At 39.3% G+C, this 18,937-nt stretch overlaps 1 protein-coding gene across 24 annotated transcripts in view; it reads right to left on the bottom strand.

Moving 5' to 3' along the window:
* The window catches only part of MICAL3 (microtubule associated monooxygenase, calponin and LIM domain containing 3), a 171,824-nt gene that overhangs the window by 89,072 nt on the left and 63,815 nt on the right, over window positions 1-18,937 (bottom strand). For all 24 annotated transcript variants that reach the window (XM_088164556.1, XM_088164573.1, XM_088164577.1 and 21 more), the window contains exons 2-14: window positions 16,815-17,191; window positions 11,193-11,400; window positions 9,708-9,824; window positions 8,919-9,020; window positions 8,186-8,341; window positions 7,579-7,679; window positions 6,749-7,006; window positions 6,060-6,175; window positions 4,644-4,770; window positions 4,035-4,128; window positions 2,768-2,915; window positions 1,463-1,659; window positions 432-544 (exon numbers count right to left, since the gene is read on the bottom strand). In XM_088164556.1, coding sequence (XP_088020682.1) covers window positions 432-544; window positions 1,463-1,659; window positions 2,768-2,915; window positions 4,035-4,128; window positions 4,644-4,770; window positions 6,060-6,175; window positions 6,749-7,006; window positions 7,579-7,679; window positions 8,186-8,341; window positions 8,919-9,020; window positions 9,708-9,824; window positions 11,193-11,400; window positions 16,815-17,078 — 2,001 coding nt within the window. In that variant the 5' untranslated portion in view covers window positions 17,079-17,191. The remainder of the gene's footprint in view (window positions 1-431; window positions 545-1,462; window positions 1,660-2,767; window positions 2,916-4,034; window positions 4,129-4,643; window positions 4,771-6,059; window positions 6,176-6,748; window positions 7,007-7,578; window positions 7,680-8,185; window positions 8,342-8,918; window positions 9,021-9,707; window positions 9,825-11,192; window positions 11,401-16,814; window positions 17,192-18,937) is intronic.

Below are 18,937 nucleotides of genomic sequence, written 5' to 3'. Positions count from 1 at the left end.
ACAAGAGCTTTTAACCCTTTAAGTGCAGTGGAAATAAGATGCACAGCTACATGGTCGCCTTACATGACAGCAAGAAAGAGCCAAGTTTATTCAGAAACACACTTGGTTTTATAGCATGACTGCAACTCCAAGAGTAGAGAAAAGGTGATTGGTTCAGAGAGAAGATACCCCATTGCCAGGGCCTGGTCACACACCACAACAGGTGTTCTATCTTGTTATTAATTCCTTTTTATTTTGACCAAATCATCACCCTGGGAGAAATTCTCCCTAGCCTTGATCTGGACCAGCTTATCGGCTGGGAACAGAGCTGAAAAGCTCCAGCCTGGAATATTTTTTCAGGCTGTAATTTTCTTACTTTCTCAATATGTGTCCCACAACCTGCATTTTCAGCAGCACTGCTTGGCCAGCAGGACAGGGCAGTGCCTGGTTACCTTGGGAGTGCGCTTGCGAGAGATGCTCTGTCCCAGTTTGCTGAGGAAGGAGATGGGAGACTTGGTACTGGCAATCAGGGCAGCCTTTTCTTCTGCATTCAGGTCCAGGCTGTCTGTTAGTGAAAAAAGGCAGAACAAGGGAATGCCATGAAGTTTTTTTCTGTGCTGTTGTTATTAAATACACAACTGAAAGACTCACTGATTCTTTTTAACATAGAAGTATTTTTCTTAAATTCTCTGTACAAAATGACTAATGACTAGAATGAATCCCTTTCTCAGCTATCCTGCTTTTTCATTTTGCTCAAAGCAGTTATTTCAGGGTTTATAACCACCCATAACACATACTATGTTTACTCTATTTACTTTTATATTTAAAGAGCATGATTTAAAGAGCATGATTTAAAGAGCATGAATGTTAGTATTCTTAAAAGGAGTTCAGAGTTTTGAAATAATACATTATACATACTGTATTTTTTAAAAGGCTATTAAACCAAACTTTTCCTCCTCACCAGAGAGATACATGTGAATTAAGATCATCAGTAATAAAAATAAAAATTATCAATATTTAAAGGCTGGCCATATTGATTTGGGTTAGGTAATTATATCTCTCAGTCCTGATCAAAGATGTTTTGTTCCTCATTGGCCTGAAGTTATCTCATCATTCACAGATGGTAAATATGTATAAAACTCAGCTGGTGTTTTGAAATTACCTGTTCAACAACTACTAGCAAGGCACCTAACATTAGCTAAGACAAGCAAACAATAGTAAGAAAGCAGAAAGCTTACCTACGAGTGCTGATGTGAATTTAGAACTTTTGAAGACATTATTGTATATTAACTCCTTATTTTGCTCCTGCTGCTGCTAACATGGTTTTTATCAGCACCAGTAACAAGTCAACGTTTTGTAATGTAAAGCTACAGTGAGTGACTGCTCTATGTGCTCATGCAGGAGCAGCATGAAGGTAACTGAAGCACACACATTCACCCTGGAGCAGCCTTCAAATCTGACACAAGAGCCCCAAACTGCTTACCACTAGAGGGGATGGTGTCTTTGAACATCTCATAAAACTGTGTGAGGTACATCACCATGGACAGCTTATCTGGCTCTCCAACAGATGCCATTTCCTTTCCAGTCATAATGGGAGATATCCCAAACTCCTTCTCAGCGATGTCAAAGGCCAGTTGGTTATTCTTCTCCACATTGTGCTCATCCAAGGAATCAAAGTCTCTGCAAAGGGCAAAAAGAGGCCTTGCACTGAATCAAGTAGAAACCAGTCTTCTGAAAGAACTCAAACATCCATCTTTTTATTTTTCAGTTGAAATCTTAATTTTACTTGCCACCAACATGGCAAAGTTGATGCTACTTAATGACAGCAAACTAAATTAAATGTTGACTTTTTGTCCTCTTTTTCCTTGTCTGATTCATATTCTTGTTCTGCTGGCTCTTTCCAAAACTTGTATAACTATATAACTGTATAAAAAGCTATAGCTATAGCTTGTAGAGAGTTACATTAACCATTTTAAAAGTTGTTTGAACTCCCCACAAGCTATAAAGCTATTAAACACTTTGTGTAGCTCAAGTTAACTCAAGTACACCAAGTACTTGAAGAAGTAATTCAGTGCATATGGATTGGAATAACTCCACAATTTTTCAGTATGTTTTACAGTGGATTATGTCTTCAAGTACAGCTCTAGAATTTACTTTTTCTGATGTCACTTGCAGATATTGCAGATTCAAGTACCAGAGTCTTTGCTACCATCACTTTTTCCAGGCAGTGTTTTCCCATTCTAGATTCTGGGCACTGTTTTACCCAATACATCACTGCAGAGGACACCTCTGCCATTCACCCAGCCAATAAGTGACTGTGCAAACAGTAACAACCTCTCTATTTAGGCTGTGGGTCACTACTTCTAGAAAGAGCAGCCTGAAAATCTTTAGTAAGAGTTGTTCTGTTAAACAGGAAATTTATAAAGGATCGTGCAGAGACTTGTTCACAAGAGATTTAACTGAAGCTGTGAACTGTTCCTTACCCACTTCACACATAAAATCTGTCAGTCAATAATGCTTTCCAGTCAGTAGTAATTTGAAGCTTAATTCTGCCAAATCATCCAGAAGGGAAAATGACAACACGGTTATTTTCAAATTCATCAAGCTATCATGACCTTCCACTCTGCTAGTGAATCATTGGATGTTGGTTTCTATCAAGTTTAATTGAATTAATTTCAATCCATTTCTTCATAAGTCACAAATGCACTGCCTCCAACTCTATATTATTAGTTCCAAACACCACTCATTTCCTGCTCTTCCCAGTGATTTGCAGCAGTCAGTTACTCACATTAAGTCTGGACGGTATCTGTGGATAATGGCACACAGAGCTAAGCCACTTTTCCATGACATTGTGAGATCTGTCACATTAACACCAGCATATCCATCAGTCTGCCTCTGGCACCAACTGAGCAATTTACTAGAGCGAGCTACAGACTCTGTAAAAAATATAGCACATTTCAAAATAGAAATGCACAACAGTTTAAATTCTAAATACAACACAAATCCCAGGAATCAACAAGCAAAATCTTAATGTAAAAAACAAGCTCCTTCTTCAATGCGTAATGGAGGACAGGATTCTTATTTTTTTTATAAATACTATCATATCAATTTTCAATCTACGGAAGCATTTTTAATTTGCTGAAAAGTAATTATCTAAGTTGTAACTTGCCAGACTTTTCACCCTAGTCATTGTAAAAGAGCCCCAGGAAATACAAAACAGTTGCAAAGGCTTGTTAAATATGATCAAAAGGACATATAGTAGCAATGCTCTCTAAGCCCAGATATATTCTATTTCTAGAGGAAGAACTGCAAATGTACTTCTGTAACTTCTCCCTTGAAAACTTTCCTTTAAAGTGCTGACCTATTCTGACCTTGTCTTACCAGAAGATCTGATGAGATTACAGCCTAAAGGGACATGGCTGCAGGGCAAAGAGCAGAGACTACACAGCCATTCAGCAGTGAAAGGGAGGCTTAGCAGCAAAGAGCCACTCTGGGAATCCCAAAACACTATCTGGGCATCCAAGACAAGGTGTGCAAAAGGAAAAGTCTGACATAGCCCTCAGGGTAGAGACAACTAGGCAGATCCTGAAATGCTTATCACAAGGCATCCAGCTCTCAGAATAATGCAAGCAAAGTGAGGTTTCATTTAGTTGAGAGACAAGATGAAGAAAAGGAAAGCAGGAACATGCAAGACTGCACAAGCAATACCTTGTTACATTTGTAAGAGTCCTGAGTCTACTGTTACAGTGAACTCAGTCCAGCCTTCTGCACTTTAAGCAAGGACATTGTTAGAGATAAAGGAGGTGAAAAGAAGTGCCTATACAAACAAATATGCTTAGAAAATTAACAGCATTATAAGGCAAGGAAAATTAGGCAAACAAAAATAAATTCCCATGCTAATGGAAGCTTGAAAAATTGTAAGCTCAGACTGTTGACAAAACAATTAATGGATAAATTTTCTTAATGCGGAGACTACTACAGCCCTGCTGCTCTCTAGTTCCTGCACTGATCCAGCTCCAGAATACCAAAAGGAATAGGACAACAGCCAGGCCTACCATTTCGAGTCAGCTTTGGTGTCCTGGAGTTCACAAAGTTCTCTATCTCCAGGTGAATGTCTTTCAAGTCTCCTGTATTATACAAGTGGCGTACCTAAAATGACACCCAAAAACATTCAAGATTATCAACTTGCCATGTACCCCAGATGAACACAGAAATAACCAGAAGACAATAAGGAGATATCCCAAGGTACAAAAAGGAAGATAAGTACATGCAGGTAGCAAAAATCCTACCCCAAGAACCTCACAACAGAGAGGATCAGCTCATCAGTGCTGAACAGTCCAGCTGACTGCTGCTGCTCACTGGATACCAAATTGCAATGAGTGACTGCTAGTCTGGATTATTACAAAGAAAATGCACATGCACACACAGAAAACACACATTTATAGGTTTCCTGTATCATTACATTATAGTTAAAATTATCAAAATCAAACATTCCTAAAAAAGAATTTGTTCAAGCACTGAAGTCTACTCTTGACCGATGCATGTGCCTTTCACTGCTTCCATGTTTTAACACATCACTCTCTGCTCCCAAAACATTGGCACAGCTTTGCCTGAGCAAAGACACTGCAGATCACAAGCCCTCAGCAGCACCGTGTGTGATTTACCTGCTGTGGCCGCAGGAAGTTGACGTTGATGTTGGGATATCGGGTGGCAGGATCAATGCTGTAATGGCTGAAGTTTTTACTCACGTTCTCTGGGGTGGTCTGAGGCAGCAGCCTGTAAATGCTTTCCCTTGGGAAAAAAAACATAAAAAAAAGTTTGGGGTTTTGTTTTGGGTCGTTTGTTTTGTTGAGGCTTTGTGGTGGTTTGGGGTTTTTTGTTTGTTTTGGCTGGTTTGAGGTTTTGTTCTGCTTTGTTTGCTTTTTTTAAGAGATGCATCACTACTACTATGGCTAAGTAAACTCTGGAGAGATAAACATTCAAATCAGAAATCTAACCACTTCAGACACTGCATAGCTAAGAGTCAGCATAATCATATTAAAATCTGCACTTTAATACTACTTCAGAATTCCAAAGGAGGGAAGAGAACGATACACTAAGCAAAACTGTAGGGGCTTCCCAGTACAATAAAGACACTGAGACATTGGAGGGGCTCAGGAAGAGGGGCCACCAAGGGGACTGGAGCATTTGCCCTGTGAGGAAAGGCCAAGAGAAAGGAGTTTGTTCAGTATGTGGAAGAGAAAGCTCAGGGAAGATCTTACTGCTGTCTGAAGTAGGTAATGGAAAGGTGATCAACTCTGGCTTTAACAGCAATATTATTTTCCTCACTGTTTTTTTAAAATTCAAACAAATGGAATTTTAAGTATGAACTGTGCCATTGCACAATTTTAGAAATTATACTGTGGTTCCTGATGGTCAGAAGCTGCAGTTGCTGAATTTTAAAACAGAACCTACAAACTGCTGCTTTTACTTACTCCATCTTCTAATTATCCATGTTCTGATCTCCAAGAGAGCACCTTGAGTCACCAAAACAACATTCAGGCAAAGCTGATTAAAACATCAAGAACTCAATACTTCAAAAGAGACAAGATGCTGTTTGGCTTACATGAAACAAAGTGACCAAGGACAACATGAAAAATAGCAGGTCACAGTTTCCTTAAAAGGAAATAATAAAAAGTATTCTCAAGATAGTAGAAGATAGAAAGAACTTTTGTATCTGGTACTTTCAAGGCACCTACATCTTCATCTGGTTTGCCACTGAAGGGCTGGTGACACTTTGTCAGGCTCACTTTGTCCATGGAATGTCAATAAACACCTTAAAAGAAGATTCCTCATTTAATCTTTTAAAATTAAGATCAGGAATATTCTTACATTTCTTACTCCTCCATACACTTCAGTTTATCAACTCCTTTGAAATTTCTTTTTCTTCAATTCAGTTATACCCTCAAGCATTCTCTAATAACAGTGAGAGTCTGTATCTCCCATTCTGTCTACATATTTGTACTAAAAGAAACTGGAATGAATGATGTGATGTTGGAGGATTGGATTAGAACTGTGAATGTATTCACTTTCTCCATTACCTCTCTGCAAGAACTTCCAAAGGACTAGCTCCAAGTGACCAACTTCGTACCATCCAGGCAGAGTCCATTGCAGCCAAAAATCCCCTGGCTATTCCAGTTCCCATTGGCCAAAACGGCTGATATCATAGGTTACCAAAAAAAAAAAAAAAAAGAAGCAGAGAAAGGAAAAGCATCACTTAGGGAAAATTTTAAAGAAGTATCAAGTACATATTCAGGCAGTAATCTGCTGGGAAATTATAACTCAGTAATTAGCTTCAAGCTCCACTCCCACTGGGTTAGAGGAAACCAGATGTACAATGAACAGCTCACGAGCTCTCCCAAAGCCAATGTCCCTCTATTTCCAACAGTATTTCATAGCCTGGAGTGCCTTAACAGCTTCTCTTCAAGACAGTACTCTTCAACCAACTACAAAATGCTAATTATTGGCAGGCCTACATTAAGTTCTGTGGAGAGTCAACTCATCCCAACAAGAAGCAGATGGAACAGACAGAACTTCAGAAAAAGCCCTGCACACATTTTCCTCAGAGAGATCATTACCACGCTAAAAATTCTGCTTTCCCAACACTCCCACCCTTTCCTTCGAACCTCCCGCTTTATCCTGTGATAAACAGCAGCACATCTTTCAGTGATGGCTGCAAAGCTTTGGGCTCACACTCAGAGCTCACAGCCCCAAGAAGCTGAGCACACACCTCGAGCAGGCTGTCCCCGACCAGCGCCACGAGGAGCTGGTGGCCGTTCTGCTCGCGCACCAGGGCCGCGTTCTCGGACGCGTACATGCACGTGAAGTCAAACATGGCCACGTCAGGCTGCCCGTAGTGGTTGATGGCAAAGTCCAGGGATGGCAGCTGCTGGTTAGTGGAGAAATCTGCTGCTTCCCTGGCGTAGTTCAGCAAAGCCTCCTGGTCCACGTTCTCCCGTGAGAGCAGCACCTCAGTGTCGGCGTGGTCCTGCCAAAACCAGCAAAGTGAAAGTGGCCTGGTCAAACCCACAAGTTTATTTTGAGATTGGTATATAGGGTAGTTTGCATTAAAATTCTGACAAATCCACTCATACAAATTTGCCTGCTAATTTATTTCGTTCCGATCTGCGTTAATGCTTCCAGGAGAAAATCTATAAATCTTTTATTGCAAACAGTAACCAGTCCTGCTTACATTTCTGACTGCCAGAGGGCTAAGAAACTTTTGAGCATTTTTCATTCCCATAAAATGAGGGAAGTTCAACTAAGCTATCAAATGTTCTTTCAGCATATTTTATCTTAGCATGAACAAAACTTTCAAATCTACAAAGGGAGACAAATTTGAAAAGGACAGGTTTTGTAACACTTGTCTGATAGTTTAAAATACTTCAGAAGGGCACTAATTGCCTTTTAGAACACAATTACATTCATGTTCTAAAATAAGAGCTATATAAAAACATTACGTGATGGAGGAAAAGTACATTTTCCTACTTTCACCTTACCAAAAGTAAATTGTCACCACAATTTTAGCTTACAGAGAATAGAGAAGAAGTTAATACCCACATGTCGTATCACTCCTTTATCCAGCAAGCTCTGCTTTTTGGCAGTCATGACAAAGTAGTGTGTATCATCTTTGTAGTAGACAATGTTCTCCAAGTCAATGCCTTGTGACAGAACAAAATACATGGTAGTGAAGGAACAAGTTAGGAGTTACGTGCAACAAAGCTCTACCAGAAGAAAGAAAATTGAAACTGCACAAGTAGAAAAAGTCAAAGGGAATGCCAAGCAACTTTCTCCCATGCCCTGGGTGACTTTAAAATCTGAAATTGTCAACAAAACCACAAACAGTACATTTCACCTGCATAAAGCTACCTCTTTTTAAAAATCCATTTATTATCACTCTAAGGTTTACATTCAGATGTAGAGTGCAAAGAGCAGAACTCTGGATTCATGACCTCTTCCCATTTAGGGTTCTGATTTTGTGAAAACTATAAGTTCTCCACTTCTGAACCAAAATGACACACATCTGCTTTGTAGAGCAGAACAGCTGCAAAGACCGACTGCCTTGCACAAGGCGCTTGTTTCTGGATTAAACACACAAACCCGAACTGCAAATTGTCATAATAAAGACAAATAATTTTCAGTAGAGATGTGAGAAGTGCTGGCAAACCTGTGGCATCTCGGAGATCCTGGAAGAACTTCTGGTTGAAGATGAAGGCCACGCCACTGATCTCTTCTACTTTGGCTTCAGCTGTGGTGTTGCGGTTGATGAAGTTTGCCGTGATAGCAATTGCAAGTTTACCACGGAATTCTTTCCGGCGAAACCCTACAGGAGAAAGGAAGGATAAAGTTGCAATGCTGAAAACCAGACACACCTTCAGACAAGGCTCAGGATGTCATAGACAGGGGCACTCACAAAGTAAAGAGAGAGGAGGGAATTGATGAGTTACAAACTCCTCCGCAGAGGAAAGAACAATTGCTTCATCAGAAAAGTAAATGTTGTTTAGAGAAAAAGCTCCCCACAACCCCCTCTCTCATCTCTCTTCCCAAAGCTGCAATTTCCATTAAAAAAAAATATAAATATGGGATTCTCTGCTACACAGAATAACATTCAGCACCTCAATTCCTACACCTGAAGGTAGGAGTGACACCACTACTCAGCTAAAGAAAACACGTAGGAAAAATTATCCAGATCAAAACCCCTTATGTATTTATTAGTTTAGAGGAAGAAAACAAAGACCACCCATGTCTTTGCTACAAGTGGATTTTTACATGGACTTTTAATCTCCCAATTACTTGTCAAGTGTCTTTCCAGATGTTGATTGACATGTTAAAGGCCACTTTTGTTCTAACAAATTTAAGAATTAGTTCTGTTTGGAGGTGAATTATGGACACACCATTACCTTCTAAGGTGTTTCTCCTGCCATCCCCTCCAATGATTACTTCAAACTCATACTCAGACACTGGATGGGTTTTGGGGTGGACCAATGCACGCCAACCTATTCCTGTAGATAAACTCCAAGTTAATGACAACATAAAAGGCAATAATAATAGGAAAAAAAAATGATAAAACCAGTTGTCACTATCAATAAATCCTTCAACACATGATCAGTCAATAAACCCTGCAGGACAGCTACATTGATGACAGGGCTATTCCTGAACGGTGCAGCTATTGCACATGAATCAGAGACACAGTTCTGCTAAAACTCCCTCAGTTCCTTTTAAAGGCCACTACAAACTTCTCTATGCAATTAATAAAAGGCCAAAAAATAAGTAAGCTACATTCCTGTGGTGATCAGAGAACAGGTTTCACAGTGATAATAAAAACATAACAAGGATCATTCACCAATATAAATATCCTCAGTGAATGCAAAGAAAGGAGTTGTTTAAAAATGTTATCAGAATGTTATGTAATAGGATTAAGTATTTTAGAAGCATTTACAATTTACCCATGTCTTGGTCTATTTTTGTGTAGTCCTTCTGGTGACTTTGTTTCATACAGTAACTAATTGGGATTTGTCACTAGAAAAAACAAATCCTACTAAGAATCCAAGCAAAAATGGATTAATAACTATTCTTATTAATGGAGCACGAGGAAAGGACTTAACACCACAAGCAGAGTTAAGGAGTAGGAGCCTGTGTATCCAACAAAAACTTCCCCCTCCTCTACTGCCCATTTCAGTGCTACTTGCTTTCATTCTCCTGGTCCTCTGGAGGGTAAACGAGCCCCCGAAACTCCACATTGACATGGATCTCTATTCCCAAGATCAAGGCAACCTTCAAAAGGATGAGCTGGAGCTGACGGATACCTGAAAAAAAAAAAAAAAAAAAAAAAAAGGCAGATGATAAAGAAAGTGAAGAAAAAGAAGAAGAAAAAAAGAAGAAAAAGAAAAGAGCACAAGTGCCTGTGTGTGTGACATTACTGATACCCTGACTTAAAGGCCAGTTGCTATTTTCTTTTTCCCCACAGTGTTCCCAGCACTTCATCCAGACACCACTGGTGTGTGATATCACAGCATACTAAGAAAATTCTACACAGCTGAAAACCCAACCCTTTTCAAAGAAAAAAAAGTAATTTTTTTGATGTTTCAGTCCCCTAATCAGCAACAAGGGAAATAACCAGGACATGAACTGCAGGACAGGGAGGGAAGGCAGCACAGGCAGGACTGCACTTGTCACAGATGGCAAAGAGCCACTGGATCAGCCTGGCTGTAATACCAACCTGCTCCTCCATCCCAACACCCCTGGGTTAGTGAGGGCATAGGAAGCTTCTCACCACTTCTTTCCCCTTCAAGTAACTTTGGCAATGAGAATGAAAATTACAGTGTTCAAACTCAATTAATTTGAAGGAAAACACCTTACTGTCATGTTTCAGATACTGAAATGAAAAAATCTTTCACCTAAACACTAAATTTTAGTTGTACTGATACACAAAAAAGACAAGATGCATGAAGATTGAAAGAAGAAAAATGAAAAGAAATTAGAAGGAAAAAGCAATCTGCAAGACTGAAGTTATGAAGACCTTCCGTTTTACCATTTGTGGCCAAATTAAAAAAAAAAAAAAAAGAACACAGACTGGTGGGCACCACCTGGCTGTGCCATGTACAGTCAGTTTTGGAGAAGAAAAAAGAAAAGTAACTCCTGCTCCACCAAAGCATTCAGCTTTCAAAGAAGACTGATTTAACAGAATTCAAAAATCATTAAGATTATTCTCAATTTTAACACATAATCATCTATTTAATCAAAACGTATCTTCATCACTCTTCTGAAAATTAACAAAGCCAAAACCATTCCTCCTTTCTCCACACTGAAATTCACAAGAATGTTCAAAAGCATGTATAATTTTTCTTTATAAGTTGCTCAAGGGAAACAGAATAAAGTGGCAGCTGCAGGAATGTATCAGCAAAAAATAGAAAAATTATCCATTAGGAAAAAAAAAAATAGTTTGAGCTTTAAGTGTACTTTTCAGTGTAGGATATAGCTATGCCTAAGAGATGACAGATAAACACTGCATGTGTTTATGTCATGATTAGCCCAGAATGCACGATGCCAAGGTAATGCTGAATAACGAGTGGAGAGCAGGCACTGGCGTAGGCTGAATTTCCATGACTCCACACCTTCACCTTGTTCCCCCCAGGAATCAGCAGAGCTGCTGTGCCAGCCCTGGCTGTACTCACTGATGTGGTCGATGGATCCTGCACAGAATTTGCCGTAGAATTTTTTGGCGCCCAGGCCCCTCAGGTCGTGGATGGTGAATGGCCAGAGGTGCAGCACGTTGTTGCGGGAAAAGGCGTCCCTCTTCTCGATGACCACCACCTTGGCTCCCAGGAATGACAGGTCGATGGCTGTACGAAGGCCACAGGGTCCAGCCCCAATGATCAGACACTGCAAAACAACCAGCACACGGTAACTGCACAGCCCTTGCAGGAAATGGATATTGCTGCTGCTGCAGCTTCTCAGCATCCTGTGGCTCTCAGGGATAAGTGCTGTCTGTCTGAAACATAAACTGAAATTTCAGATCAGTCTTTCTATTTCTACCTGCCAAGTTCTACCATTGATAAGCAGAAACCACGACCTGAAAATGAAATATATTGCAGGGCAGTGGAAAGACTCAGGAAGCAGGCAACCACTTCAGTGCTTGCACCACTTGTCTAAGAAGAGCTGCCAAGTCTCTCTCCAAGCTATACAAGTACCTGGAAAACAACAATATTTCTCAAGGATTCTCCCTCCCACACATTTTTTTTCCTTAAAACAAAACAAACCCAAAACAACCCCCAGAAAACTAAAACAAAACCTATGGTAAGTTTTCCTCTCATCTTCCAAACCCTGAGCTGGCCTTTCTTAAGAGAATCTTCAGTAGCATTGCAACAGCAGATAAACACAAGACACTAATGTTTTCATAAACATCATCATTTAGAATAACAGAGTAACACAGAGTAGCCAAGTCAGAGCACTCCAAATCATGCCTTTGTTGGTGCTTTGGTGATTCTACCACTGCAGCAAAGGAGCCTTCAGGGAAGTGAACATCACGTAAACACAAACTTTGTGTGACCAGACACATTTCTCCAACCCTACCTTTGTCCCATGAAAGCTCTCACTTTCTCTTATCTTTTTTCACTCTACTCACAAACACCATGAGACACTAATAAACAGCTTGAGAATGTAAAATACGTGCATGTCTAGCATTGAAGTACCTTCTGATACAGCAAAATAATTTCTGATTAAAAACCCAAGATAGTCAGGAGACACTTCTTACCCACAGAAATTGAGGTCCAGAGAGAAAGTGTTGGTACGTGCAGTCATAAATACAGTACACAGTCCAATTTGTCATATCATTATTGTACTTTGATTGCTACTGAGTAAACCAGAGACACAGAATAAAGACCTTGTTACAGAGCTGGCTGTTGAATGCTGCATGCCTTTTCCAGATCCTTTTGGCTACATGAGAAAGCTCTTTGAGAAATTCTTTTAAATATGCCAAAATTTAACCATGAGCCAATGTTCTGAAAAACAACTAATCCCAAAAAGCAAAACTTTAGTGTTCAGTGGTGTCCTGTCATCCCCATCTGACAATTTTTACAGGCTGCCACATTCTCACCACTTATTCACCTGGCCATAAACTCTGCAAGCACCATGAAACTGCAAATGTAAAGCCTGAATGATGAAAAACCAGTACAAGTTACAGCAGTGATGACACAGCTATTGGCATGCAAATTCCACGTAGGACTCCTGAGTAAGATAAGAAGTTCCATCTGAGGGCAGAATCCAAGTCTAGAGAAAAGGGAAGGGAATAATAACACCACTGCTTCTTTAGTGGCTTCAGGAACCCGAAAGCATTTGGAACAAAAGGCACACCCAACCTCTGAGTAATAAATACCTACATAAAATTGTATATTAACAGGTGTTCATCTTGTAATTTGATATAAGGAATCCTCAATTAGGATCTACTATATTCTTCCAATTTAGTATTGCTTTCTTTGTAGCTAAGTGCAACTCCCAAACACCACCTTGTCTTTCTTTTTTTAAACTTTTCAGAAAATTAGCTCAGTATAGCATACTTATCCAGGTAATTTGCTTGGCTGACAACTACAATCTTCAAAGAGCCTGGATTTCAATAAGCAACAAGAACACAATGAATTGGGTGACTTTCTTGACAAATTCTTTGACAAATTTCCACATACAAAATATTTATGATGGAGTACACAGCGGCACTTCGTTCTAATTGTACTAAAATCAGCCTATTCAAACTCAGGTTTCATGAAATTATAAACTAGTTTTTAGTTTCAGTTTACTGCAATATTGTCACAGGAACTTAAAAGATTTTTTTCCTCTCCATCCTTCCTCTATCCATCCATCATAGTAGGATGTGGTTAAAAGCATTTAGGTTATGTCTAGATGTTCTGAATGTAAAATACTTAAGTAAGGAATTTATGGTCAGAGTTGCCTTTTTCTAAATACCATTGCAAAAACATTAAATTGTTACGAAATATAAATTCTAAGCACAATTAAAAAGAGAAAATATTCTTTTCCACCTCTAATGGTTTTTCATAAAAACCCAGCTTCTGATACTCTCAGTCAGCAGTAACTCCATGACATGCCAAGTACAGCCAAATAAAGGCAGCTACTGTTATTCCTTGTTCCCTTTCCCCTCAGTGACTCCAAGCAATTGCTGCAACTCCCTGCACTGAAGCTGTCTCACCCTTCAAAAACACTTCTTGCTCAAGATCCTTCAGACAGATTATATTAAGTTTCCAGTAACAATGCCATGGTAATGGAACATTAAATGCAAACTGAAATGCTGTATTCTCTGTATAACCAATGAAGAGAGAGCACCAATTATAACTATTTACATTTGAACCAACAATCACGTCCTAGATGCTTTCATGAACTCTGATGATCTGAATTCTGGTTAGCCTGGATGCTGGCCACGTGCACAAACTGCCCAACTCCAGGCACAGCACCTCATCCCTGAACGATTTCTAAATGGGCAATTAAGAGCTATCATACAAAGTATGAAAACTTCAGAACTGGTTTATGTTCAAGTGGACAGAAGCCAGGCTTCCTAAAGAAATTACTGACTTCTGACATGGATAAAACCCTAATCTTTATTTTAAATTCTATCATCTCCACATGCCCACTTAAATTTCTGTACCTTTTAATCAGAAGTTTGCAAATTACATTAAACATTAGGAATATAAAGCTAAGTGAGTTAGGAAACATCAAATCAGACATGACTCAGTTCTCAAAAGTCCTCTGCTTTGAACAGTTATGATTATCTCTTAGGAACTACATTTAAACATTTAATGGCAGATACTATTTGGATAGGTAACAAGAAATTAATAGACACATATATGAAAAGATATGAGGAATACATAGTAAAGTTGAGTTTAAAAAATACATCCACTGCAGTCATTGCCCACTCCCATCACCGTGACCCTTCACACCAGCACGTTCTGAGGTTTCTCTCTCATCATTCAATGAGGGACAGTCCCAAATGACCTCATGAGCTTCCCTGTTTATCTCACCACCACTCCACCACATTCTACAGTCACTCTCTTGATCCCAGTTCTCCAATTCCATTCTCATTCTTTAACTTGGTTTGGTGTAAGAAATAGGTTCAGCTTTTGGATGATACAAAATCCCTAGCAAACTCTTCAGTCAAACATCACTCCCAGGATGCTTTACTCCTTTTATCCACTTTATAACTGCACTTGAAGAGACATTTTAGAGATGTTTTAGAGATGTTTCAAAGCACACCCTTTTCTGATAACTTTTGAGCCTCAGTACTCCTCTGGGTCTCCAGATATTCTTTCAGAGCACCATCTGATTTCTCTCATTCCTCTCACTGCCAACTTCCCAGGGGGCTTCACCCATGATCTCACGTGTGATCTTCCTCTATAAAATCACCTCATTCAGAGACACTGGTTCAATCAGCTTTGTCAGAGCTGTCAATTCACAAAAACTTCTCCAACTCAAGAGTTGGCTACTTTTTGGCCAAGCTAGAATCTCTGCCTTTCTGAGGAAGATTTCCCCGTGGCTGCCTAGTCGTTAATCCAAGCCCAACACAACCACATGGAGCTCTGATGTCCTTCTAAACTCAGTTCACCACTTCTCATCAATATAAATGTCACACTCGATTTTCTGAATGCCTTTCATAGCTGGATGTCACCCTCCACTCACACCTGGTTTTTCATATGCTCTCACAGTCAAGCACTATCCACTTACCTGCCCATTAAATCCCTTCTTTAATGTTTCATCTCTATTATTGAACCCACCTTTTTCACACTATTAACAAATACAGTCAAAGCCTAAGATGCAAAAATCACTCTTATAGTCTATTATTCAAATAAATTAAAAACCTCCATCTCTTTGTCATAAAAACATAAACCACCTATCTTCATTTCACAGACTTAAACACCCTAGCTCAGTTCAACCCATTATGCTTCATTCAAAGCAAGAGCAATTCCTGAATCTAATGAATGCACAGGGCAATCAATTTTGCAGAAAATTTAGAGTTTTTCCCATGATGCTCATAGTGCTTGCAAGGCTTATTCCTAAGCATATATAAAACCTACTACATTTATTTTCTGGTAAATCCTTCCTTTCTTATGTTGCCTGAAAATTGTAAACTTTAACAGCTGCATTTTTTGAGGTGTTGAAGCTACTTACCCACTGTGACCACCAGCAGTGCCAAATTGTTTGATTTTCAGAATGTTACTACAGTAATTCATTATAAATGAATTACTTTATAATAAATGAGTTTACCAAGTGTTACTATTATAAATGCCTCCATCCATATGAAAATAACCACTGGAAAGTGAAACAAAATTAACAATTAAGAAACTAACATATTTTCCTGGAACTTGATATTAGAAAGCTAAGTCCACAGATTTGAAATTAAATTCTCTAAACAAGATACATTTCTCCCTCAATTCTATACTGAAGAATTAGTCATTAATTCTTCCAATTAAAGTATTTCCTTCTCTTAAAAGGTGACTATTTTGAGAAAGAGCAGCATCTATTGTCCTCAATGAAGGAGGACAGAATCCTGTTCTAATTTTATCCTATTCTGCACTATTTGCCTTTAAAAAAAAATTGCTTGATCATTTACAAAACCAACCTATTCTACTCACATTTCAATAAATGATATAAAGAACTGCTTTCAAACTGCATTGTCCAAGAGGTGCAGCACTTAAATGCCAGCTCACAATAATTCAGGTTAAAAAAAAAAGTAAAATGCTGTGTATGTGTGTGTAAAAGCAGGAATTCCTGCAGTAAATACCACACATACCAACCTTTTAAAAAGAATTGGTATGAGTTTCCACAGCATTTTTTTTCTTTGAATCTAGAATATGGATGATCACTTTCTAAAAAATGGGAAGCAGTCTGTTTTGTCAAATTGGCAGAAAAGTTCAGTTTTCTTGAGAGTCATGAGAATTTTCATATTAAAACTGGAAATTTCCAAACATGCATATTTTGTATCCTAGACTCCAACAGCACACATTCCTGTTACTGTCAAAATGCAAAAAGAAGTCAACCAAGATTAAAGGTTTACCAATTAAGATTTTCCAAGCCATCTATCTGTAGATGCCACAAAAACTTTCAATGTAAAAACTTGCTGGCTGCTTCTCCTGAATAAAATACAAACATTCAGGTGGGCAGTCACGTGATCAAATGTTCAAATTGTGAGAACATTCCTGAAACTTCCCATGGCTTACAGTGACACCAGGAACATCTTTGTACATCCATCCCTTTTTGCTGTGTGCTCCAGAGGATTGGGTAAAAGCTGAACCTCTTACCTTCGTGTTGGCGCATGCTTTCCCTTTCTTGTAGTCCTTGTGGCTGCCTCTTTTATCCAATTTGGCCCACAAGGCTTTGGCTTTCCAGTAATTGAGCTTGGACTTGAGTTTGTGATAGAAGGAACGATAGTCCTTGGGCTTTAGCTCTAGGTAGTCACAGAGCTCCTGGAAAGCCTTCAGAGTCCCCTTGCAGGTGGAAGCCTGGACAAATCTGTCGAAGAGAACATGAGCCTGGTTCACCTTCTCGTTTTTACTTTCCTCCATGCTTCAACACGTGGCAGCTGCCCAGGGAGGCAGCTGTGCTCTTCCAGTCTGCCAGATTTCCTGATGTTGCTCTGCTGAGCCACTTTCACCTCTGGCTTACAAGCATTATTAACCTATAAAATAAAAAGAAGAAAGTGTAACTTGAACTTGCTCTTTCTTTTTTGTTCCAAAATTTGTCTAAGCCTGCTGAACCCAGAGCCCAGATTCCCAGTCAGTCCTCAGCTAATTGATACCCCGAGGATTCCTGCCCAAGCTGACTGGAGCAGAGGCTTCCAGAGTTCACTGAGCCTCACTGCAGACAGCAGTACATCTCACTTCTCTGTTAAATCACAAAATACTTTAACCTGAGCCAGTGCCTTGGAAGTTTTACCAAAACTCATTCTGCATGAAGAGCAGAGAAATTACAAGCAAACAGGCAGATGTTACATGATGTCTGGAAGAGGGCAGAGGCTGTAAAACAGAACAGGCACACCTACTGTGTTACCATGTAACACCACAGCAATGGTTATGGGCTGGTCTTAAAAACACTACTGCCACAAAGCACTTCAAGAGTTGGTACTCCATCAGTTAAATAAGCTTTGGTGCCTTCATTCTAAAAAGACATGTGTCTTTGGTGATGATAAATAGAGATGAGAGAGGATAGCATAGCACAAGCTGATAGAGAGTCCTCGCCAAGACTGGTTTTTGCACAGTGATGGTTACTGTGATCTTAAAAGTAAGTTAAACCTGCTAATAGCAATCCATTTCTTAGGAAAATATGTCAAGGCTGAAAAAAGGAAGCCTGTCTGTGTTGCATCAAGCAGTATAAACATGTCCCTTACCTAAAGACTATACACATATTTCTGACAGTAAACGAGCAGCATAAGAGTGAAACGTGGCTGGTGCACAAACCTTCTAAGATTCCCATACTAATTCCTCTATTCTGTGGTTTTCAACTTCTTTTGATATGCAGGTCCAAAATACAAAATTTTAAGTGGTAGCTCTAATCTGCTGGGACAGATCTGCTGCTCATTTCTGAGATCCCTCAGAAGCAGGCTGGAGGCCTACAGAATTAAATTAGATATTTTGTTTTAAGAATAGATATCGTCCCTTCCTCTCTCTCTTTTATATATAATAAACCTTTTTCTTTCTTTTATACATAACACTAAGTATATACACTAGATTACCCTGCTTGCTGAGAAAGAGTAGTTCTGTTTGCTTTCAGATATAAAGGCAGCATGGGAACACATGCACAAACTATGGAAGTGAAAACACTTCTGAGGTGCTTTTTTGCCCTTTGCTTTTTTGCAAAGGGTATTAAGATAAAAAGGGAAATATGTGGACTTGGATAAAACTTCTTAGATTCTCACCAGCTCTTTTCCTGCTTCCAGCAGACAGGAAGCCAAGTCAAACATTACAGCTCATGTCTCTTCCCCTCCCATATGAACAGCTCTCTCCAGTAGTTTATTTGGGCACTCCTGCTTTTCAGCCTAACATGCTACTTATTGTTTATGTTTAGAAACAGCAAAGGAGACCTGGAAACGTTTACATACAGCCACAAACTGGTAGCTTTTAAAAATAAAAGTTCCTACAGAAGTCAAAGTACAACAACAGGTTATAGTGCAAAATGCAATTCTAACTTTATTAGGACAACCACCTTAGAGGACTCAGTACCCATGAAGCTGTTTTTTTTAACTGGTTGATAGTGATGCCCATGTCCATATCAGTACTGCTCACTAAGCAAATTAGAACTGTTTTCCTTATTTTCCATCTTAACTTAATCGTTGTGAAGCTGGAAACATGCTTCAGGCTTGCACCTCAGGGAAACCACTGGACTACTACAGAGGCTTAAGTCTAACCCTAAAACAGTTTGGTTTGAA

This window comes from Sturnus vulgaris, chromosome 5 (assembly GCF_052056855.1).
Source record: "Sturnus vulgaris isolate bStuVul1 chromosome 5, bStuVul1.hap1, whole genome shotgun sequence".
NCBI classification, from domain to species: Eukaryota; Metazoa; Chordata; class Aves; order Passeriformes; family Sturnidae; genus Sturnus; species Sturnus vulgaris.
The sequence above is the reverse complement of the archived record's forward strand: the minus strand, read 5'-3'. Positions and strand labels throughout refer to the sequence as shown.